General features: G+C 40.2%; 1 protein-coding gene across 1 annotated transcript; it reads right to left on the bottom strand.

Annotated features, from left to right (window-relative positions):
• Nucleotides 1-1,025: 1,025 nt before the first annotated feature.
• Nucleotides 1,026-23,040, bottom strand: lin28b (lin-28 homolog B (C. elegans)). The gene is made up of 4 exons (XM_074685964.1): nucleotides 22,924-23,040; nucleotides 22,039-22,232; nucleotides 12,332-12,519; nucleotides 1,026-7,427 (listed from the first exon to the last, which is right to left on the bottom strand). Exons 1-4 carry the CDS (start codon nucleotides 22,931-22,933, stop codon nucleotides 7,112-7,114), a joined length of 708 nt encoding a protein of 235 aa, XP_074542065.1. The 5' UTR covers nucleotides 22,934-23,040; the 3' UTR covers nucleotides 1,026-7,111.

Below are 23,040 nucleotides of genomic sequence, written 5' to 3'. Positions count from 1 at the left end.
CTCATCTCTTGGGCTCTATGTCATGTAGGCATAAAAAGGTGGTGCAGGTTTAATCCCAAAATTTTCCACCTCCTATCTTTTTAGAATAAAGGCAAACAGGCCCAAAATAAGTATCTCAAGAAATTACTCTGACAAAAGTCAAACAAAAATGTGATTATCCCTTTCTCTCTTGAATTGTTTTATTGAAAAACATATATATATATATATATATATATATATATATATATATATATATATATATATATATATATATATATATATATATATATATATATAAAGGTCTGACATCTCCTTTTTGAACAGCGCAAAGGCGTTTTTTAAATTTCTTGATTTGGAGGCCTCACTTTTGCCACAGGATACTGGATGCATGCCACCTATGATGCCATCAATCTTTGTAGCATTTCTGTTTATGTTTTCAAATTCATTCTCACTCTATCAAGAGTTCATTTGCCCACATTTGTGTACAGAGCACAGATAATCTGACCTTTTGATTAGAAAGCAAAGTTATTTCATTTCCAGATACAATTTTTAGTGTCAGGTATTACAGGTATAAAAATAAACAAAGACTCTGGATAAAAAGTTATCATTTCAAATAAATGTTGGATGCTTATAATAAGCCTGAATGATCAAAGGCTTAATTTACCATAAAGTGACGGCAACTCTGTAGTGTAATTCATATGACTTCCAAAACCCATGCAGGGACTCATATGCATATTTAAACAGAGGGGTTTATTTCATGCTATAAGCTAACATTATTTATTAGAAAATGATCTTTTTTTATCATTTTTTTCTTGTGTATCTCACTTTCAAACTGGAAATAAGTAACTAGGAGAAAATGTTTTTAATCATATAAGAAAAGACACAAAGGTGAGAAAGCAATTAGACACCAGTGTCTAATAAGAAATTATACATACTTTAATGCCAATATAATATGTTCATTTTCCAATCAAGTAAAACATTTCAGACATATTTAAAAATCCAATCAAAGATTCACAGAAATAAAAAAGGCAGTACACATATACCGGGGCTAAAATAATGACTGATATGCACAAAGAAGAACATTTTTTTCCCCCACAAAAGCAATCAGTGCTTGGCTCTGGACTTACACCAGAGAAAGACAGACCAGGAGACTCCCTCTGGCCACAATGTAGAGAGCAAAAAGAAAAAGAAAAAAAAGAAAAAGAAAAGACAGGAGAGCGTGGGGTTATTAGTCAATGCAAAGAGGTATCTGCACTTTCAACTGCCCTGGTTGGATTAAGAGCCCCCCTAGAGATCAAATGTTCCAGTATGATTTCATATACATAAACACAACAGTTCAGATTTAAAAAAGAAAAAAATAAACATCATACATGATCATCCCTATAATACATTGTTTCTCCAGTCAAGGCAAAGACAAGCTGATAAAGACAGCAATTGAGGTATTTGTACTTCATTCAGTCTGCAGTCATCTCCTGATCAACCACACGGGGGAGCAGTTGCACAGACTGCTGTATATCACCCTTATTTTAATATGGCATAGTACAGCCTGTCTGTCTCAAGACTTTTAATACAATATTGAGGATAATTCCGATTTTTTGTTGTTGTTGTTGTCTTGTGTAATGTGATTATGGGCAGTCTTTGAACCAAGTGTTCATGGCTTAATTAAAGTTCTTTAACTTGAATTGGACTTTTAGAAAAAAGATGGTTGAACACAGATATTTTTTAGTTATGGGCTATTAGATGCCGTTCTCCCACTAAAATACAAAAACAACTTTCTGGGGTTTACTATAACACTCAAATCTTTTTTTTTTTTTTTAATTGGGCTGAAATGTTCGTATTAATTCGATTTTATAATGTTTCTTTCAGGTTTGGGTAAAATGTCAGCAAAGTCATCTCCAATTCATCTTTTTCCCCTCTGAAAATGTAACAAAGTTTTCCCAGCAAACACATGTGCTTTTACATTGGAATGTCTGCATACAGTGACAGTAGGACAGATAGCTCTGTCAAAATATGCTTTGATGGAGCAAAACTGAAACGTATCGACTAAAATATGCTAAAACTACCGTCTAATACTCGTACAAAGCGACTGGTTGGGTTCTCCTTTAGCGGGCTTAAATGTAACCGAAACATCCGGGTCCTGCTACGGTAGGGGGGCAACTGTGGTTTACGGCCCATTCTAGTTTGAAATACCAGTTTCATCTTCAAATACTTGTTTGCGAAACGAGCCTCTGCCAAACGTCGCTCGTCGGCTTGCGCCAAATACCAGAAAAGGGGATTTTCAAGCAACCCGTAGATAAAATATCGCGGGCTTTATGTTTAGAATGAACAAACTGCTGCTGGACAAGATGTTAACGTAAGTATAACTTTGGCGCTTGTAGTATTCATTCATGTTTACATATGTATTTTTGCGCAACACTCCCATTCAATCATATTTTTTCTCTGATTATGAAATTTTTGAGGTTTCCAGTTGTAACGGCTGTAGCTTAAAGCGAGTTTCCTGTGAAAATGGAAAGTAACGTCTTTGTTTTTTCTAGGTAACGCTGAGAATCGTTTGGATGACGTTAAGCTAGGCTCACCCGGAAGTGGTGTTACGATTGAAACGAATCAGACCATAAAATCTGAATTATCCTTTCAGCGTCTACAACTTCATACAAATTAATATACAGAGACGACAGACCAAACAGGGAGTGGTAAGAAGCTGCTTTATCCCAGTTTGTCAATAAATATTTCAGTTGTTAGCATTGTGCCAAGATTGGTGTTGTGTAAATGTCTATTCTTTTTAACAGTGAATTAATCACAGGGAATGTTTTTCCACTCATCTAGCATTTACTTCCCCTATTTATGACCACGACAAGGCAGAATTGCACCAATTCACAATATATGTGTCAGTACATAACTTTGTAATGTTTAAGTGTGACCATTCTGGGTACTGGACTAATTTCTTTGTGTTTCTGCGATGGTAGAAACGTTTTTGAATCCTCTGTTCACTTTGCAGGGCCTAAGATTGCACCTGTGATACAACCTGTGCATTCAAGTCACAATTGTGTCCTGTAAAAAACCCTTTAAGCACCATTTCTGATGGCTGCATTGAGACCCCTTGAAACATTTTCTCATTTTTCCACGGCATAATAACCTTACACAAGTGAAAAAACATTAAACACATGATTCCACAAATTTGATACCCTCTATGCAGCCATGATGACCTGTACAGTAACAGACTGAGTATAACTACCTTAGCACGGTCATTTTTTGTAAAAGAGGGCTTCTCGGCTTTGGGGAGTACTGAACAGGACAATAAAAAAGAGATCAATCAGTAGTTACATTGATTGGAAAAAAGTAAAAGCTTCTAACAACATAATATCACTATTTTACGGTGGTTGTTTATTTTTGTTCATTACTGGCATAAAAGCATCAATTTCCACATATCTGCAACAATGTGATTCTCAGCTTGGTTTGAGTTGTAATACTGTTGTCACATGTAAAATCAATCTTTGATCTCATGAGTTAGTTTAAAAAAAGCACTGATAATATTCATCTTAACATTTTTTAAGAATGACGTCTATGTAATGTCACCATTAGTACAAAATCTACTGATTTAAGGTTAACTGTTGCCACATCAAACTACAAGTGTAGTCTGCAACAATAAGGGCCATCATCTCCAAACCACACAACTTCTGATTATCCTCGGCTGTTAAAATGGCTGACAAGGGCCATTACTGTGGAGCCTAAAAAGAGGAAAATATCTATTTGGTAAAGGGTCAGACAAACAAAACAAGATAGGAACTCCTTGTGCGATGAACAATCCAATTATTCTCCATCTTAAGCTCATCATATCAAGTGGTTACAAAACAGTTATGATAAAATACGTACAAACTAAAAACAACAGTCCAAGTCTCTTCAAAATGTGTTCATGTGGAGTTTTTCATATTTAACAAGTCAACAGCTAGCCCGTCACACTGAGGTAAACTAGCTGGATGTCTGCAGCTAAGTGATGATTTATACACTGATAGTAATACACGGAGCAGGCAGAAAAACACCCGTTCTGAAACTTTTGTAAAAACCTTCAAAAAGAGCTTTGATTGTAAGATATATTAGGAGTCACAGGTGATGAGCCGTTTCAGGGCTGATTCGTTGAAAATGCTGTGTGACTCTAGTGCGACAAATGGCAATTTATTAAAAGAACTGCATGGAGGAGGTAGAAGGGGGCTGGGAGGAGGTAAGGAGTTTGCAGAGGAACAGCGCATATGAGGTAGGCTTTTGCTGTAAACAAAAAAAAAGAAAGAAAAGAAAAGAACGTTTTGCAGTAAAAGGGAAAGTAACTTATTCAAAATGGGAAGGAAGACCAGGGACTCTGTGGCAACACAAGGGAACTTCTCACACAACACCTCAGTACAATAGAGACCTAAAAGTTAATCATACAAGCCCATTAAAAAATATACAAAATAAAAAGAAATGCACAACTATGTAAAACTCAAGAGGTAGTTGCTAATATCAGTACATGATCAGTTACATATGCCTCTTCAGCATTACTTTACAGAGTATGTTGAGTCAGTCAGTGGATGATTCCCAAAAGAATAAAATACACTTTTTTGGTTAATTCCCTGAGAACAGTTCATCATCCTGAGAGGAATTGTGTGTAAAAATGTAAAAATACATCATACAAAAGGATGTTGCTTCCATAAAGATTTGAGCATGGGCTGTGCTCCTTGTGTAGTTTGGTCATTCACTTCTTTTTTTTTTACTCCTGTCATGCTGCATTGTTGAGATTTGATTTCAAACGCACGCACACATTCAAAAAGCTGTACATAAAAAAACTGCAGTGTTGCGCTTTCAGCAATAAAGACTCTTATTGTGAAAGGGCGAGAATAGCAAGCACTTCAGCAAGTCTCAACTTTTAAATGCCTTCAAAAATAAAGCCAAACTCTTTGGTATAGAAATATACCAAAAAAGTTGGTTGTCTACTTAGAGCTTTAAAAAACAAACAAAAAAAAAAATACACAAGCTAGTTTCTTATCATCATACAAAGTTATTTTGATTTGTCAGAACATTTAAGATACAACTCTGAAGGGAACTTTTGTGTGGCGTCAACTTCAGATAAGCTCTTTTCACATTCAATATGGTCAGAGAAGAGTTGTAAGGTCACAAATAAGTGCCACTAAAGCCATGCTTGGGAGTCAAGTTATACCAAAAGCAGCACTTTCTCTCTTTCTCCTTCTCTCTCTCTATCTTACTCTCTGTTTTCAGTGAGTCTAGAGCAGCAGCAGCAGCAGTGACCGTTCACCCTGAACCTGTTCTCACCCTGAACAGGAGTGAGCATTACCTGGCTGGTGCTGACTAACAACTGGTAGGCACAGATGGAAGAGGGACAGGTGGTTTGATCTCACTGCTGGGAGAGCGGAAAAAAAACAGCTTGATGTTCTGCAACATTCATCTTCCAGAGGAAGAAAAGGTGAGGTATTCGGTAAGTAGAGCAGCTGTGATAATGCCAAAAAGGCCTGAAACAAAGACTGTATATAAAGATGGACGACACAACGGGTTCTACAGAAGTGGGATCAGAACAACTTTCTGTTGACCGCTGATGAGTAGATGAGAACTACAGCCACTCCATGTTGACACATGGGACATGAGTGAAAATTCAAATAGAAAACAAAAAGAAAAAACATAAATTTGTTGTCAGACATATTTTCTGTTATCATTTGTGGTTTGTGTCAAATTGATTTGTATCCTTAACACGGGTCAAGGATCTTAAACATTACTTTGACGGTATTTCATGTTTAGTGAAATGGTGTTAGTTATCAATTTAGGCTTTGCTTTGTGCAACAGGAGGAGATGGAGACAGTCGTCCATCCTTATATACAGTCAGTGGTCTGAAACCACACCTTAAGTGAACAAGGTGGGTGCTAAGTTGTTGCTGGGTCATAGGTGATTGGAGGCATGGAGTAAAAAGAAAATCTGATCCGTGGTTAAATAGAGAGAGAGCTACAAGATTTCACACAACAACAAAGTATCCCATGCAATATACAGGGCTATTCACCTATGTCAGTTAATTCCTTATATATGCATTACTTAAAGTTAATAGAATTTCAATTATATCTTGTGACTTTACATATATATTAATGACTTATACTATGACTTTATAAACTGCAATGTTATTTTCAACTAATTATGCAACAACTGAAGTGGAGGTCTAGTATCAGTCCAGTACTTTGTATCTAAACTATCTGGATTATATGAGGTCTTATCTAAGGTGTGACTATGTCTAATAAGAGGAGACTGAGCGTTAATAGTGTTGACCCCAGTCTTGCTTTCTCTTGGAGCATTCACACAAACACACAGACACAGACGCAAAATCCCTCTCAAACACACATGCTCACTCTTTGACAATCAGTTGGTCCAGTCTATTTCATGGAAGAGAGAGGTATGTAGTGAGTGTTTCAAGATCATACAGAGAATGTGTTTAGCAGCCCATTGTCTTTAGAAAAAAAAACTCCCTCTGGAATCCATGAAGTTTCCCTATAGAGCATTATATGCCAAGCTAAGAATCCTTGGAGTCTGGATTATCGCTTAGAGGGTCTTGAGCTTTTAAAAGTCTTCTTCTAATCCTTCTTAAAACGAGCTACCGTGTGCGCTAAAAGGCTGCATCATGATTTTTGGAATGATTAGGCCTAAAAGGATATACATTTGCGGCAACTGTAATAAAAAGCATTCAAAACGGTCGACACTTAGGTCCAAGAGGGATAAAAAAAAATAAAAAAAAAAAACAGGAAAAAAACATCAAACCAAGATTCATACCATGTTGTTTCACTCTGGAGCTGCACTGATTGAAATAAGAGAAACAGTCATTCCCTGCAGTCACCTTTCCAGCGGTGGTTGCCATAGCTGCACCAGATGACTGCAAGTCAGGCACACGCATTCACACATTTCCGTACCCCGGTGATCGTTGCCATAGCTGCGCTGGTTAAAAAAATAAAACTAATAAAATAAAGAAACCAAGACCTCCCATTTTTCACAGGTGTGAGGTAGATGAGGGGGGGTTGTAAGGATGGGGGTGGGACTTCAGGTATCCTTGATTGAGAGGAGACATGAGGGTCTGGGGGTTAGCGGTGACAGGTTCACCTCTAAGAGCTGTTTTTCAGGATTTTCTCCACCTCTGGGTTCGGGGGCCACGTGTGTGGGGCTCCTCAGGGGAGGATGAGGAGCCCTCCAGGGGAGACGAGCCGGAGCGCTCCTCCTCCTCAGGGGGGCAGAGGTAGGGCCCGGTCCCTGGGCTGAAGGCCGAGGCCGAGGTAGACGCATGTTGGTCCTGAGAGCCTGTGGTGGGCGCCAGTGCCTTGTGAGGACACTGAGCCACCATGTGCGTGATGCTCTGGCAGTAGTGGCATTTCTTTGGCTGGGGGGGCAGGCCACACTCCTTGGCATGGTGGTCCAGACCTCCACAGTTATAACAGCTGCAGAGGACAGAGGAAGGAGAGGAAACATGAGCCGATTGGAGGCATATTAACAGAAACAGAAGCTTTAATGAGACAAAGCAGCTTTGAGTCTTTATATTCTCAGATTATTTCTGGAACAGCTGAAGCAAAGAAGTGACAATGACAGTGATGTGCATTAGAGCAGAATCATTATCTGGAATGGCACAAACAAAAGAAAAAAAAAAGATGGCGGATGAACTGTGAGTACTTTGTCTCACTGTACAGGTTCTTCAAATAGCAACAGACTAAAACAAACAACATGCATACTTCCATCTCTGTCATTGGTTGCACAAATAATATGTCAGCGGAAGTCAAGTCTGTTTGTGCTCCCAGCTCCATCATTTTATATTCACCCTGTTCAGCCTTGTTTCTACCTCTAATGCAGAAAAATTATAACACTTCTGCAATACTTATAATTCAAGAGTCCTGCCTGGCAATTAGAGCTGAAACGATTCCTCGAATGATTCGAGGTACTCGATTACAAAAAATACTTGAGTAATTTTCTCCACCTCGAGGAATCGTTTAATTTTTAAAAAGATCAAAGAGTGGTATTTCAAATTGAGCTGAGGCCATATTAAGAGAGTTTTCAGACCCCTCAAGCTACCTCTTATACAAAATAGCAACTAGTAACAAATCTAGCTTCTTTTCTGGAGTTTGGAGACTAATGGGTCATTCTACGAAACAGGTGCCATTTGGGTCCACAACATTTGATGAGATGTACAAGCTACCAAAGCAAATGCTCTTACTGACGTGCTGTATCATAAAATTCTATTTCTTAAAGAGAAAAATTTTCTTTTGAAAAATAACTGCTCTTTAACTAAGCAAAAGTGTATTTTATCCGATTACTTGATTAATCGATGGGATTTTCAGTAGAATACTCGAATACTAAAATATTCAATAGGTGCAGCCCTACTGGCAATGCAATTAAATGAAAAGGTGTCTTCAAAATGGTTTTATTTAACTGCAGAAAACAACATGGTCAGCCCATTTGATCACAGTTTTTAGTGGCATAGGTTGTAATTTAACTAAAGGCTTGAAATTACAAGTACATTCAATTATTCTCGTTCAATAAAGAAGAGACATGAGGACAGGAACAGTTTGAGCTTCAATATGTTGAATTAAGGCTGAGTGATATGGCTCCAAACAAGATTTATGTTTCTTTCACACAAAACTGAATTTATAATTTTTACCTTTTCATTCTTTAAAAAAATTAAGACTCTTCTTTATCATCAATCACAGAACATTTCATTTGCTTTACAACATGCCCTTGTCCCACTGTGAACACTCGTTTCACTCATCATTGTTTCAAGAGGGGCAGGTTCAGGCATAAAGGCCAGAGTGACTTGTGCTCATGCATAGTTGTGAACCCAGAATGGATAATTATGCTGAAGCTTCCTGTCTAGCTCTGTTGATGTTGACTTGAGTCAAATTAAGAAACCACTGACGTTCGCTGCTTTGTTATATACTGTGGTTGCAACCTTTAATCAATCTTCAGAGCAGACTGTGGTTTATTAATGCCTGCAAACAAAATCTGATCCACTTCCAAACAACTGATGATCAGACTGTTCCTTTTTTTTAGGAATTCCAGCAAACATAGCAATAATTATATTAATAATAATCATAGATATAATGATGTTTTTTATCTTTATTTTTACTTTTTTTCATAAGCTAGAACTGTCTTTCCTAGAGGATCTCCTTTTCTGTTTGACACCAGGAAAATGAAAAATGATGTAGAGCAATCTGCCACTCTTTGAGAATAAGGACAGAGGTTCAATTAAAAAATTAAATCAATTACTTTTGTTTGCAAACAAACTTGAGTTGAAACATGTCGGAACATCCCTGCTCACACAGAAAGGATTTTCATACTGTCCCAGAGTGCCTCAGATTCTCAGTTTAAACCAACAATATTCACTATGGGCTTTGTTTGCAGCAACCAGGACAGTCACCTGCCTATTTTGATATTTCGAACTCTGTACTTAAAATATATGCCAAGTTCCTCAGAGGCTTCCTAAGTCAAATAGTTTAATAAACAATCACAGCTGAGCTCCAGGAACATGATACAACATTCCCTAGGCGACATCTTACTTTATTTAATACTTGTGGCTGACAGTAATGCTCCTTGTACCTTCAATGAACAATGTGCAAATTATTTCCTACCTGTGTCATAAAATACAAGAAAACTTTTTACATTTCTCAAGGGTTCTACTTATTTGGAGTTACCAGCTTTGTTTATCCTTTTTTAAATTTTCTCAGAATAGTATCCCTGAGTAAAAACGCCTTATCTTTCTCATTGATTTATAGCTTCTGCTAAAACCAATCAGTGAATTCAACGATGAAAGTTGAGTTCAGGGGATATTGAACATTTTTTCTGCAACCCCCTTACTAATTTTATTTCAGTGTAGAGCTCCTTTTTTCCTCTTTCCTTTCTAATTTTGCTCAGAAATGTCACTGATGCTACTGTTAGCATGTGCTAATACTCATTCTCTACATGTTTGTATCATAGTGTGGTTAAATTTGAGAGTAAAAAAATAAAAAAATTCAATCGCTGGGACAAGACCATACTGACAAAAGATAGCATGTTTGCACTAAATAGCTGTTCTAGCTTAGACTGGCCACTAGATGGTGCTATGACACATGAAATTGCTCCAATGTAAGCAGCACTCTGTAGTATTGCCAAAGAACACACTGTTAGTAAATTTAACAAGAAGCAATTGACTGATGAAAGAGAGAGAAAAATCTGAGGACAAACGTGACCAATATTCCAGCCAAATTCCAATCATTCAAATCAAATGTTTTGGCTTCACATCAAATCAAACGGACAAATTGATTCATAAATGCCAGTCTGCAGTGCAAGGCTCAACACCCTTAAGGCCACTGACTGTTAAGGTGGCTGACTCATCCGCTGTTTTGACATTTTCTTCCTACCAGTGTAACACATCAGCGCGCTTCATGGTGACTTTAATCAAAGCAAAGTCCAAACACTGTCTTTAAGAAGAATTAAATAGCTCCGGTTCAGAATAATACAACTGAAAATCATCAAGTCTGACAGCAGAAATCAACTTAAACCTATTTTCAACAAAAACAGTTGTGTCACAAGAAAACACAAGCTGCAAGGTGTCCTGATGTGTCTGAGCTTGGTTTTAATGATAGTCCAAAGGTTTATACATCCACAAACGCTGCCATCAACATTCTGCATAATTACAACTGTTTGTTTTTTAATTGACCGCTTCCAGACAACTCTTTGCTTCTTTCTTCTTCTTTTCTTAATTTAAATTAGCTCCACAGTAATTGCATTAAACCTTTAGCATTTAGGATAGGCAGTTTAAACCGTTTTCAAGGCAGAAAGAACCCAACGATTTAAAAAATAACATTAATAATGAATCCAACTTAGAGGTGTCAGAGAGTATGTATTCATCTGTAGGAGATTTAAGAACACATTCTGACTTTTTTGACAAAAATTATTTTAAAAATATCTCAGGTTAATGCATAGAAAATTAGGAGATCAATTATTTCAGGGTGCAGAAATCTTATGATCAGAGAATTAAATATTTTACATTTCTTAAGCTTTGTCAGGAAAGCAGGAACATTTTCTTGAGAAATGCTGGAAAGCAGCTTTCATGTGTGAAGATTTCACACCATCGTCGGCAAAAGCAGATTCAAAATATTTGATCCTCAACGAATGTCTTGTAGAATAATATCATGACTAACTTATGAGCTATGTTGTATTTAAAGAAGCTGGAAACCACCTCAGATACTGCCCTAATGAAGACAAGATGGCTGAAAATATTTGGGAAACAACTCATCGCATACCAGAACAGCAACGTTTGGATTCATATTGACAGTGTCTACAGGACGCAGTGTTTATGGCGGTGAAACACTTTAGTTACTGTATCCACAAAGGCTGAAGATTTCACCTTGTAAGAGCTTTAAACTACAGAGCACCAGTATGAAGAACAAAGTCACAATAGCCAGTTACATAACGCAGTGACCAGCAGGGGTCAGAGCAGAATAGCTGCCACAGGAGCTGCTCACACTGACAGATTACATCACAGCCATCTACCTGCCTCACCGCCACCTCAGGAGAAGGCAGCGACACTTGACCTAACACTGGATCAATTATCCCAAATAAGCTGAATTATTCAGTCGCGTAAACCAATCAGGGAGCCGTCTCTCTCAGATAGTGTTCCCTCATTTCTAACACAAGCTTTTCTTTTCACACCTGAAGAACTGGAGCTGTGAGGGAACATACAAAGCGAGGGAGAGAGCTGGACTTTCTCGTGTTAATGGCGCATTGTCATCATGTGATTCCTTCCTACAGCAGATAGAGCAGAATTCTCACCTGTGCCTGGTTGGCTTCTCTATACGCTGCTCTCCATCTCCTCTGCCTTTAACCAGCAGGCGTTTTCGAGGAGCTCCATATGGCTTCTTTCTGACTGATTTTAGCAAAGCACCCTTCAGGATTTTACCGCAGACAAAACAATTGATTGAGCCGCTGCCGCATTGAGATGCATATAAGCCCAATCCATCCCCTTGCTAATGCCGTCTCTAATGTAAAAGCTGGCAAATTGATTTAAAATAGCTGCGATGGCAGGCAAAGTGCCCCATTCAATTCCTTATTATGGTGCAGAATAACCATAGCAACAGGCATGTAGTCTGGCAGATTGAATAGATCTAATCTATAATCTCAGCCCACTCAAAGATCGCTCACCGCAGCCACATGTACATATATAACATACGTCTCCTTCTACCAGAGGCAGCTTTCTGAGTGCACATTTCAGGTTGTTTTGGGTGAAGCAAAGACTCATGGGATAAAAATGCACTCATATGAGTCATTACACACACAGAAAAATCTCTCTGTGTTTCCTGAATCTCACCACACTTACCGGTCTCCCTTTGGTTTGCGTTTCTGGAGTGGGACTTTCCCTTTGGGTCGTCTCTCGCTGCCTGCACAGGGTCCCCCACCAGGTCCGGTCACCCGCAGGGACTCCAGGCCCTTGGAGGACTTCTTATAGGTGAACTCCACCTGCTCACCCTCCTTTAAGCTGCGGAAGCCCTCCATCACCAGTTTGCTCTGTTGGGAGGAAAAAAGCAATTATCCATTTAAAAGCGGCTGGCGCTTATAGCTCAATGAATTCATAATGATAATGCCTGCAATACACAAGGGTCTGTGTTAAAGAAAGTGGAGGTGCAGATAGTTGTGGGTCCAGTGTATGATTGAAGTCAGGGCTTGTGTTGATTGAGATTGCTCTTATTTTTGTATGGGAGTTTAAAGTTGTGTTATGTTTCTGTGGGGGTGGCTGATGAGAAGATATGAAGACAACAATAGTTCTGTTGGGGTGGCAACATCACTGTAACGCAGCAGACAGATATTATTATGCACCTGAGTCCATGTGTTTAACCTGAACTTGCTCCACAAAGACTGAATGCCTAAAAGGGAAGGGAAGGGAAAATGTACAGAGCCTTTGTTTCAAAAAGATGAAGGGTTTTTTTTTTCCAATGACTTTTTGATTCCTCTGCTTTGCTTGCTCTCAAAGCTCACCTCCCATCAGAGCTTGGATAACAATCAAGTATTTTCTTTAGAGCATAAACAGCTCAAAATCAACATCTACAATATCTGTTACAGAAGTTCGTCATGGGGTCTTGTAAGCACTGCAGCATGCGCCAAACACAACATCCAGCAGCACACGATGTACACACCAATCGTGTTGGATTGACTGTAAGCGGTTAGCTCCAACCGCCGCTACAGTCAGTGCATAAAGGGTCTTATCTCACACACAGCGTCCTTGCTTTACTCCCTTTATCTGCTTCACCCAGAGACACCACTTCCTATTCCTTTTGCAGGAAGAAAAAGACAAGATTCTCGCAAACACGTGATCCTCCAGCACATCCATCCTTTCTACATGATCACCATTATTGATTCAGTTACTACACAACCACTGGACAATGATGGATGTCTCCATGACGGTTGAAACACTGCGTCCCTGACCTTCATGAATTGCAAGGAGCCCTGCAGATCTGGGCATAGGTAAACACGCCCACACTAGCACGCAGTGTGAAGAGCAAACCTACTACCTACTATACATCAAGGCCTAAAAATAACAATGCAGGCGATCAGAAAATTCAGTGCCCGCTGCAGAAGCAGATGTGTAGGAGACAGGAAGAGAAAGGAGCAAATGAGCAGAGGGAATCAAATGTGAAACTAGAGAGGAAGGAGAGAAAATGTGCTCTGCAGCGTTTTTTTTCTATAATGTCTGTGAACGACAGCACTTACAGGAAGCTGAAGGTGCTCTATACGGGGTCTATTCATAGATATAAATGAATATGTAAAAGAGCAGAATAAGAGGGAATGGTAAAGGGAGAAGTGGGAATGTGACAAAGGAAGTGTGAATTAATTAAAAACTAAGAATAGTGTTTCAGCTCTGCATTCACACGTATGTCCAACGACCTACCACTGCACGGTGACAACTATACGAGTGGAAGATTACGCTCACATTCAAGTGGAAAAACATTAAAAGTACTTCCTGTGTTATTCTACAACTCAAAGAAGAAGAAGAAAATGCAAAGAAAACAGTCATCCTGTTTCATTTATGTGCTGATGTTTCTAAAATATATTTCATTTTTCAAGAATAAAACAAAAGGAACAACGTAATAAAATTTGCCAGCATTCACACTTTAAAAGATCGATTTTAAAAACATGCTTTTGTGTTTTTTCCCTAACTGCCTTAAAAAAATTAAATGGCAATTACTTGATCTAATCTCTAAATTAAATACCATATGTGGATTAGGCCCAGATTTACACAATGCAGGATAAGCTGTCAGGATATGAACAATCAATTTTGCAAAATTATATTTAATAAACTTTAAAGACATATTTAAAAAATTTAAAGCTTATCTTATTTTTATATCTGAAAATACTCTGAAAGTTTAACTTTATAACAAAACAACAGACAAAAACTATGAGAAATATTTTCTGTTTTTTGACTATGAAGGACATAAATCTCCAGAATTTATCAAAAGAATGAATGAAGAGTGTACCTTTTAACACACAAGAACACAAGGTCTTTGCCTTTTTTCTGTAGAATGTAGAGATGATTTTTAGCATTTTATTCTGCAGAGCATAACTGAACATTTCAGGTAAAAGATGAATGAGATCATCTCAAATTTGACTCTTTTGAAACAGATAGACAAAACATTCAAAGCGATCAAAAAGGAGTAACTTGTGCACTAAATTTGGGAAATTACAGTACAATTTTCAAACTTGGAAGCTTCCCTTAATTTAAACAATTTTATTTTAACTAACAATTTAGAAAGACTGTTAATTTGAAATTATGAAGCTTGGGTAATTTAAACAAAATGTTTTCCTCTCAGAATTCGTTTGTTATTCTCCATCTGCACTCTCATCTTGTTCCTTTCGATTCCAGCCGATGATGGAGGGTGCATTCTGGTATTGGATTTGGCTTTGAGGAAACGATGAGAATCAGGGAATAGGGATGAGCGCAAGCTCAGTTTTTCAACAGGTATAGGTGGAACTAAACAGAAAGACAGGCGAGGTGAGAAAGAAACTGAGTTTGTGGCTTTAAGCAACCGATGAGGATCGATATCTAGTGTCAGTGCTTCAGAAACATCGACTCCAGGACTCATCAATCAGTACTTTATGAATGTGTCTAATAAAGCTGTGAGCACATGTGCACGCCGCTGCATACAGATCTATTTTTTTATGATGAGAAAACACTCAAGCATTTAAAGCCTGTTTCAAATTAAGTCACCAATTGATATTGTGATTTTAATCATTAGACCATTCCAATTACACACAGAGGTTCCTGCAGCAGAAATCAGTAAAAAGCAAATTAAAAATTGTGCCCATCCCCCAGAAAAATCAAACACACCCTGAATAATGATGAATAATCATTGGCTGGTCTGGAGACTGAGTACCGCACGAGCCCTTCCTGTTTCTCTCCTGTCTTCAGACCAAAAGCAGCTTGTCTCTCCAGGTCAAAGTTGAGTGGTTTGTCTCAGCACCCTACCCCCTCTCCAACCCCGTCAATGCCCACAATGCACCAGTGAGGAAACCACACAACCCCTTTTGTTCTGCAGAAACGCGCAGGAAAACACACACACACACACACACACGCTTACAGATTTCCTCCATATAGGACAGGGTACCACTCTGGAGCCCCTCATGTTTCAAATGAGTTGGGTTTCTGAAGCAACTCAGACTTTTCACAATTATGTAATGAAAGGCAGCATGTGAACTTTCATGTGTGAGTGTGAGTGTGTGTGTCTATGTGTGTGTGTGCATCCATGTGTGTGCATTTGACAACAAAAAAACTCTACATATCAGAACCTGCAACCCGAGCAGGCTCCTCTCCAGTGACCTGGCGGGTGTCTTGACCCGTTTCAGTTTACGCGCAGAGGTCAGAAAAGGGCACGGCCGAGGAGAGGGAACGCAAGAACGTCACGGAGAGAGAGAGAGTGAGGGCGATCACAAAATGGAGGAGTGGCCTGAAGCAGGGGGAGGTGGATGAGGCGGGGGGAGTAGAGGTGGGGGTTTCATGGAAATGCCTCCAGCGCATTCTGTTCAGCTCCAATGGAGGAGCAACTCCTGATCAGTGGCTGGACCTGGGGGGAGCCCAGGAACAAAACCCCCATTTGATCGGGAGCCCCACAGGTCAGCAGCAGAAATCCGGGGGTCAGCGGTAGAACCATCCCAGCACCACCCCTCTTCTCGAGTGGCGGACCACACCAGCTCTTACGCTTTCTCTCAAGTGCCACCAGCATCTAAAAGCAGAAGGACCTGAGCCTCAAAATGGACACCGGCTCCCTCTCAAACGCTTACAAGCTCCCATATATGTAATAAATATCTTCCTATAGCAGCACATGTGTGTGACGGTGTGTGTAGGATGGAGCCGGCGATCAATACTCACTCCCAACATCCTGGATAGAAATAGCCCTCCTTTTCATCAGCCTGGCCCTCGTCATCGCCAGGCCCAGCAATCAATACAGGAAGCTGTAACGTGAGGGGATGTGGAAGCAGCAGAGAGACAGAGAGCGAAAGAGAGGAGACCCACCATCCTCTGCTGGCTTCTCCCTCCCTCTCTCTGCAGCGACCACCAGCTTTGGAAGGGCTAATTATGGGATGCTTTAAATCAAAGGTGGCCCACGCTGCATCGTACTTCAGTTAAGAGGGAAGGGGGGTGCATACGAGTGTGACGGAGATGGCGGTCACCATGTGGCGTGGTGCCATTAAGTAGCTTTTTACACACAGGAAATGCTAAGTGGACAAAGCTGGGCCGCATCAGCTCGGATGGACATAACCCGACAGGATGCATATAAACCCAAGAAGAAAGACAGGAGAGGGGAAAGGAACGAGAGAGCAGGACGAAGGAAAGGGGAAGAAAAGCAAAAACACACCGACGAATACCACCAACAGAGTCGCTCTTATGACGCTGACACCCAAGCCCTCCTCAACACGTTGTCATTAGTGGCCCTGACCCCTGAACCCTGCCCAACCCCCATCAAACACTTAAAAGCCTTCATGTTTCCCCTGCCTCAAATTAACATCCAACACCCCTGATTATGACTGGGGCAAATATTTGATCTAGGGAAGGAAGTACTAGATCATCTTGATACATTTATACGTATAAGAGAGAAAATGAACCTTGCTGAGGTGACAGGGGAAAAAACACATCGTCTGCTAGTAACTGCAGACATTCACAACAAAAACACACCTACAAAGAGCACTGGTTCTACTGCAACACTGGGGTTCTTTTTTAGTGATTGAAAAAGAAAGCAACACCTACTAAAAGGACATCACGATCACGTTTAAAAAGTATTTACACACTCCCCAAGACCAAAAAAACTGCAGTTGATATTTTCAATATTTCGTTTTCTAAACCAACACCATAAAAAATCTTGAAGTGTAAGTTTTGTAAAATACAGTTTCTTAAAATGAAATAATAAACCTTAATAAGAAGATTGATTTTTCTGTTCTCTTTACTTCACATAGCTATGTTTATTTAACAGATGAAGTTAGACACAGAAAGTTGAAATAAAAGATAGACATGATTAAGTTTTATTTAAAGAAACTTCTTGATTCAATTTCAAAGCAAAAAGACCAAAATCTGTTTCTGATAAACTCACAGATTATTTTTACCCAAGAACTTTTTTTCTTCCTCAGATTTTAACAATAAAACTTCAACTTTTGCATTCAAGAACTGTGCAAAACACAACAGAAATTGTCAAAAGTTGAAGATTTCCAGTTTTTGCACTTTGCTATTTTCTCTTGTATTCCTACTGATGGTTATTTTGCCCCAGACTCCTGGAAATTAACGTGTGTTAATCAGTCAAAGAAAACAGCTTCACAATGACTATTAAATTTTTTGTTTTATTTATCTTTTTTAGGCACAAATCACAGCATCCTCTTGCACCAACATTTTTATTTTGAGTTTTGAATTGTGTTGCTGAATAATGTGCAGATATCTCGTTATTCAGTTGTGTTTGGATATAAGGTCCCCGAGAGCAGAGAAGCTGTTTGTGTCTTTACAGGAAATAAGAATTCATGAGCAGATTTGGTAAAAATTTGGACTACTCTGCAGAAAAAGTCAAAGCTTTATGAGTGTATTTGTCAAATTCACAATATCTTCTTAAACTTGATTTATTTGAGCTTATGCATCAAGATATAGATCATATCATTTAATTGATCACTTGGATTGATTGTGGCAAGAACGGCCAACTGTTCAGAAAAATAAAATAATCATGTATGTAAAACATATTTCTAGAGAATTCTACTTGCTGCACTGACACCCACCAACACTCATATAATCAATCCATTTTGTTTAGAATATCTTTAACTTGTGTTTAAAGTAAGACTTGTTAATTCAGTCACCAAAATTAGATTAACACACTCTGTAAGATTTTTTTTTTGTTAGTTTAGTCTTCATTTCTCTCTGCAAAGAAATCCAACTGCAAACTTTTATTATGAGCAGAAAAAAAATGCTTTCAAAGAAAAAAACAGCGAAGTGAGTTGTCTAACCTTTTTTTTGATGTTTTATTGTGGAATGTTACCGTTTTTTTTAACTAAATTCAATTAAATAAAAGTCAGAGGTGCAAATACAGCCAGCACAGCGCAGGCGCTCTCTTTGTATTTCAGGTGAACTACGACTTGTTTGGAGTCCTGCTCTGCTTTCTACTCCGCCACCTTTCCAATTACCAATCATCTCCGCTCTATGTGGCCAGCTCCTCAAAAGGAAGTCACATGACTAGCCTTTCTTCTTCTTTAGCGTTTTTTGATGTGCAGAAGAGAAGGGTGGGTTGGTGGAGGAGGAGCGGGGGGTGTGTGTTGGAGGGTGGGGGGGTAGTGTGGCTGCAGGAGAGACAAAGCCTGATACTGGCTATCTGAAGGCAGAGATGGGTGGGGCCTGCATGCCAAACGGTGACACGGACCAGAGGTTAATCTCACTAGGGGCCCACTTTAACCTCGCTACACAAAACACACACACACACACACTCTTGCACACACACACACACACACACACACACACAAAAAAACCTAAAACATCTTACAACGGCTCACATGTAGACATCAACAACCTGGTGGATAGGAGAGGAAAGTACGAACCACACACACATACACTCACACACACTCACTCTCACAGAGGCTCCATAAATTGAACACACACTCAGGAGAAAAGCAGCAGCAGCAGCAGCAGAAGCAAACTGTTCAACATTTCAAACTGATTACCGACAAAGGGCAAGCAGCCCCCCACTACACTCCCCCTCACCCCACCCAACCCTCCTGCCTTTTTGTCTTTAAAGAAATTCCTCTTTTAAAAGAATGCCCGAGGAGAGAGCACCCCCCGTGTCCCAGCAGGAACTCTCGCTCTCACACACACACTCATGCACACACACACATACTTATAACAGATAGAAAAAACACTCAGTGCAGGTAGAGAAGAGGTTAACAAACAGAGATAATGAAATGGCTTTGTGCGTGGAATCACTAAGCAGAGAGGTACAGCGGGTGAAGAAGCTTAATTACTCTCTGTCTCTCCAACACACACCTTCAAGAAAGGAAGTGATCAGATAGGAGCCCTGATGAAGAGGCCTCCCAGGAAGAGACCCTCTCGCTGACTCATACACACTCTCACCCTCCCTCTCTTACCTCCTGCTCCTCCACTTGCTCCTCTTTTTCAAACCTGGCGCTTGTGTTTTCCTCCTCTGCTACCGCTGCCCCCCCTTTCCCTCCATCTCCACCAACACTTATTTTTTCCCACATCCCTCCTCTTTCCCTCCTCTTCCTCTTTTTCTTCTCCCCCTTTTTCCTTTCCTGTCCTTATGCTCCCTTTTCCACTCCACATCACTCCAACATCTCCTCTCCTTCTCTCCTCCTCTCCCTCTGTAAACTTTTTTGTTTCTCTTTCAAAATAACAGCCAGCCTTGTATCACACAAACCAAATTATGAATTGACTTTTGAGGCGATTAAAAGTTTCCCACATGGACAGCTTACAAAAATAAAAACCTCTCTTCAGATATTTTTAAAATTCCCCAAACTTCCACAACACTAATTTAAATTTTCCACTGCAGCAAGCGCCTTTAAATAGCATCTAAATGTCAAAATGGCTACTAAATGACAGCAGAGAAACACAACAGGGAGGAACAGTCAGAGAAAATGAGTGACTGCTTTAATGAGAGTGTGTAGATAGATGCAGAGGAGCAGGGTGCTTTGCATACAATATGACAATGTGCCTATCAATGCATTTTGTCCACGCTCTGTGCTAAATGACGTGTGTATTGTTGTAAACATGTAGTTCTGGAGGGAAATGCACTCATGGAAACATATAATGTGTCACATTTTAGGTAAAATTTGCAGAATAAAACACAGAACAACCCACATGCTGTTTCACTTCTTACACCTATATCTTTAAAATACCTTGGTTGGCCAAGCCTCTTGAAGCTCATCATGCATTCAAAAGGGAATATTTATTTGCCTTTTAGCCTCTTTCCCAAGCTAAACCATCACAAAGATTCACCCCCGGTAACATCTCCATTCAGCAGGGATATTAGCAGAATTACACCGTCTGCTGGATATGGATGCACACATCTCAGGGATGGAGCCACTACATGAAAATATCGATCAAACAAACTGATAACGCATTGCTGCAAAATGCACTTTCCTCAGCCCCTTTGGTTTTAAATATTCAAAGCATCCCAGAAGCAGACAAGAAAAGGAAAAATGCATTACAAGAGGTTTGACAGCCAATGCCACAACTATTCAGAGAGATGCTTCTTTTTAAAAAATGTAGCCGGTTGCTAACACACCACACTTGTAATGATGTGGTGCTCAGCTCAATCAATCTATTTTTTTGTATCATCAATGCAAAACAAATCCCAATCAAGAACACAAATGTAACCTCTGTGAAGAGATTTTTTAAAATCACAAAAAGCACTGATACGTTATATTTACACTGAACATTTGCTTCTTTTGCACAACAAATGGAGGGAAAATAAGATGTTTACTCTAAAAGCAAAGGTGCAAATCATACAACTGTAACACAGCCTTTAAAAAAAAATCACACCACAACTTATTCATCACAAAGACCAGGCTGTATGAGAAAGTAAATTTGTGGCAAAGCACAACTTCAGCAGATTTTTTTAACCATCCTTGTTTCATCGATAATGATCAGGAGCTATCTTCTGTAATAATTCACTACTACATCACTGCTGACATCTGACCTCTAATGTGCTCCCCCTCCTTCCCACCAGTTCAGCACAACATCCCGTGAGTCCACAATAAAGACACCTCCAGGAGAGGGTGTCAAATGAAAACGAGTGAAAATGCCTCGCCTCATCCACTGTCGTTCCTCCCAGACTATTTTGGAGTCACTTTATAGGACTGTAAAAATGGAGATGAAACGTTTGAAGAAAGGATTGCGGTAGGCTTCACTCTTTGTTTGCTGCAGAGCAAGTCGAAAACAAGGCCTCAGAAATGAACTCCATGTGCAATAAATCAAAGAGTACATGGACGTACAGGGATGTTGTGATCCAGTTTGACTGGACGTGAGAGCGAAAACAACAGCAAAGGGAGCTCAAAGCGCTGCTTCTCCGGTTCAGGTTTTAAAACATGCTTTCCGACATGTTGGCTGGCTGCATATGAAGCGAGCTCTGCTGTCCATTAGAGCCAAGTGTGAAACTAACCGTGTCACAGCCACACGACATTTCTCCCCTTCCTTTTACAGTGTAGAGGGAAGCAAAGAGAAAGAGGGGAGGAAGGGGGAGGCAGAGCTGGACGCATGTGGCTTAAAGAGGAAACTTAAACGTGTTTTTGTCAAGCCCGTGGACAACGTGTGATTACACACTAACATGTTGGCCAATGCAAAACATCCGGATGGCACAATGCAGAGGACTAAAGGGGGCCTGCGGGTATCAAGATGGGAGCTGAAGTGACAGTGAGGGAGCTGGAGAAAAGGGAAATTAAACTGATCAATCATCAGCCGCGTTTTTCTTTCAAGAACCCAATCCGGATGGGGTCGAGACAGATGTGAAATTCTTCGCGGGTTTGTTTTATTTTTTTCCTCTCTCGAGGTGAACTTACTTGGTGGACGAAAACATCCAGAGGGGGGTCGACGGGGCTCCCTTCGCTGCCGGTCATTGAGATAAATCCAAACCCCATCCGGACGTTGAACCACTTGCAGAAGCCAGAGCCCGTCAGGACCTGGGGAGGTCGAGTCCGGTCCTCCTGCTCGGTGGACTTGGCGGGGTCTTCTCCGCCACCTTTAACCGGCCCTCCTGAAACAAGTCATGGGTATAGGGAGGGAGAGCAAGGTTAAAGCATTTCGAATGAAATGGGAGAGTTTACACAACATATGGGCTGATCCCCGTCGCGCACACCGGTTTATTTGAGTTTTAGTCGCGATGTTACACTAAAAAAACTTCTTGAAGAAGCGTGGGGGAATCCCCTCCACTTTCAGACACTGCCTATGTGAAGTTCACGGTCGGTAGCAATTTCCTACACCACTACAACTATTTCCACAAGCATACTTTGCGCGTGGTGACCAGGTTTGCATCAACGCGAACCTCTGAAGAAAAGTTATTTGTTCCCCTGACAGATGCACGACTCTGTCTCGTGCACAGGCATGCTCAGTAGTGTAACTTGTGGAGGATTTGTCTCGTGCATCTGCAGCCTGCTGCTACTAGTGTGTGTAGAGTTGGAGGCTACAGGATCCTAAAGGCAGGTGTACACATGGTTCCTCGAGCTTTACTTGTGGGCAGAACAGCGTAGTATACGCGCTAACAAAGCTTATATCTCAACGCATGCTTAGATGTGTTGCTCGCAAGGGGCGGTTCAAGTCGGTTTTCTTATTTGGAGGTTTTTGGAAGAATAATCACGTTGCACCTTGCCGCCCCTCCGCCCGCACCTCTCTACTCGGCACGAGAGGGAAAAACTAAGCAGAAAATAGGAAAATAATTGCAGAATAACCTTCGGCCATGTTTCCCCGCGGACCCTCTGCGCCCAAGTTGCAATAGAGAAGCTTCCTCTGCGAAAACGGGCTGCGGTCGTCACCATTAATCCGACATCCTCGATCCCATCGGTCAC

Source organism: Halichoeres trimaculatus, unplaced genomic scaffold (genome assembly GCF_033239565.1).
Source record: "Halichoeres trimaculatus isolate MK-OKI-2021-1 unplaced genomic scaffold, fHalTri1.1 fHalTri1_scaffold_13, whole genome shotgun sequence".
NCBI lineage: Eukaryota > Metazoa > Chordata > Actinopteri > Labriformes > Labridae > Halichoeres > Halichoeres trimaculatus.
The sequence above is the reverse complement of the archived record's forward strand: the minus strand, read 5'-3'. Positions and strand labels throughout refer to the sequence as shown.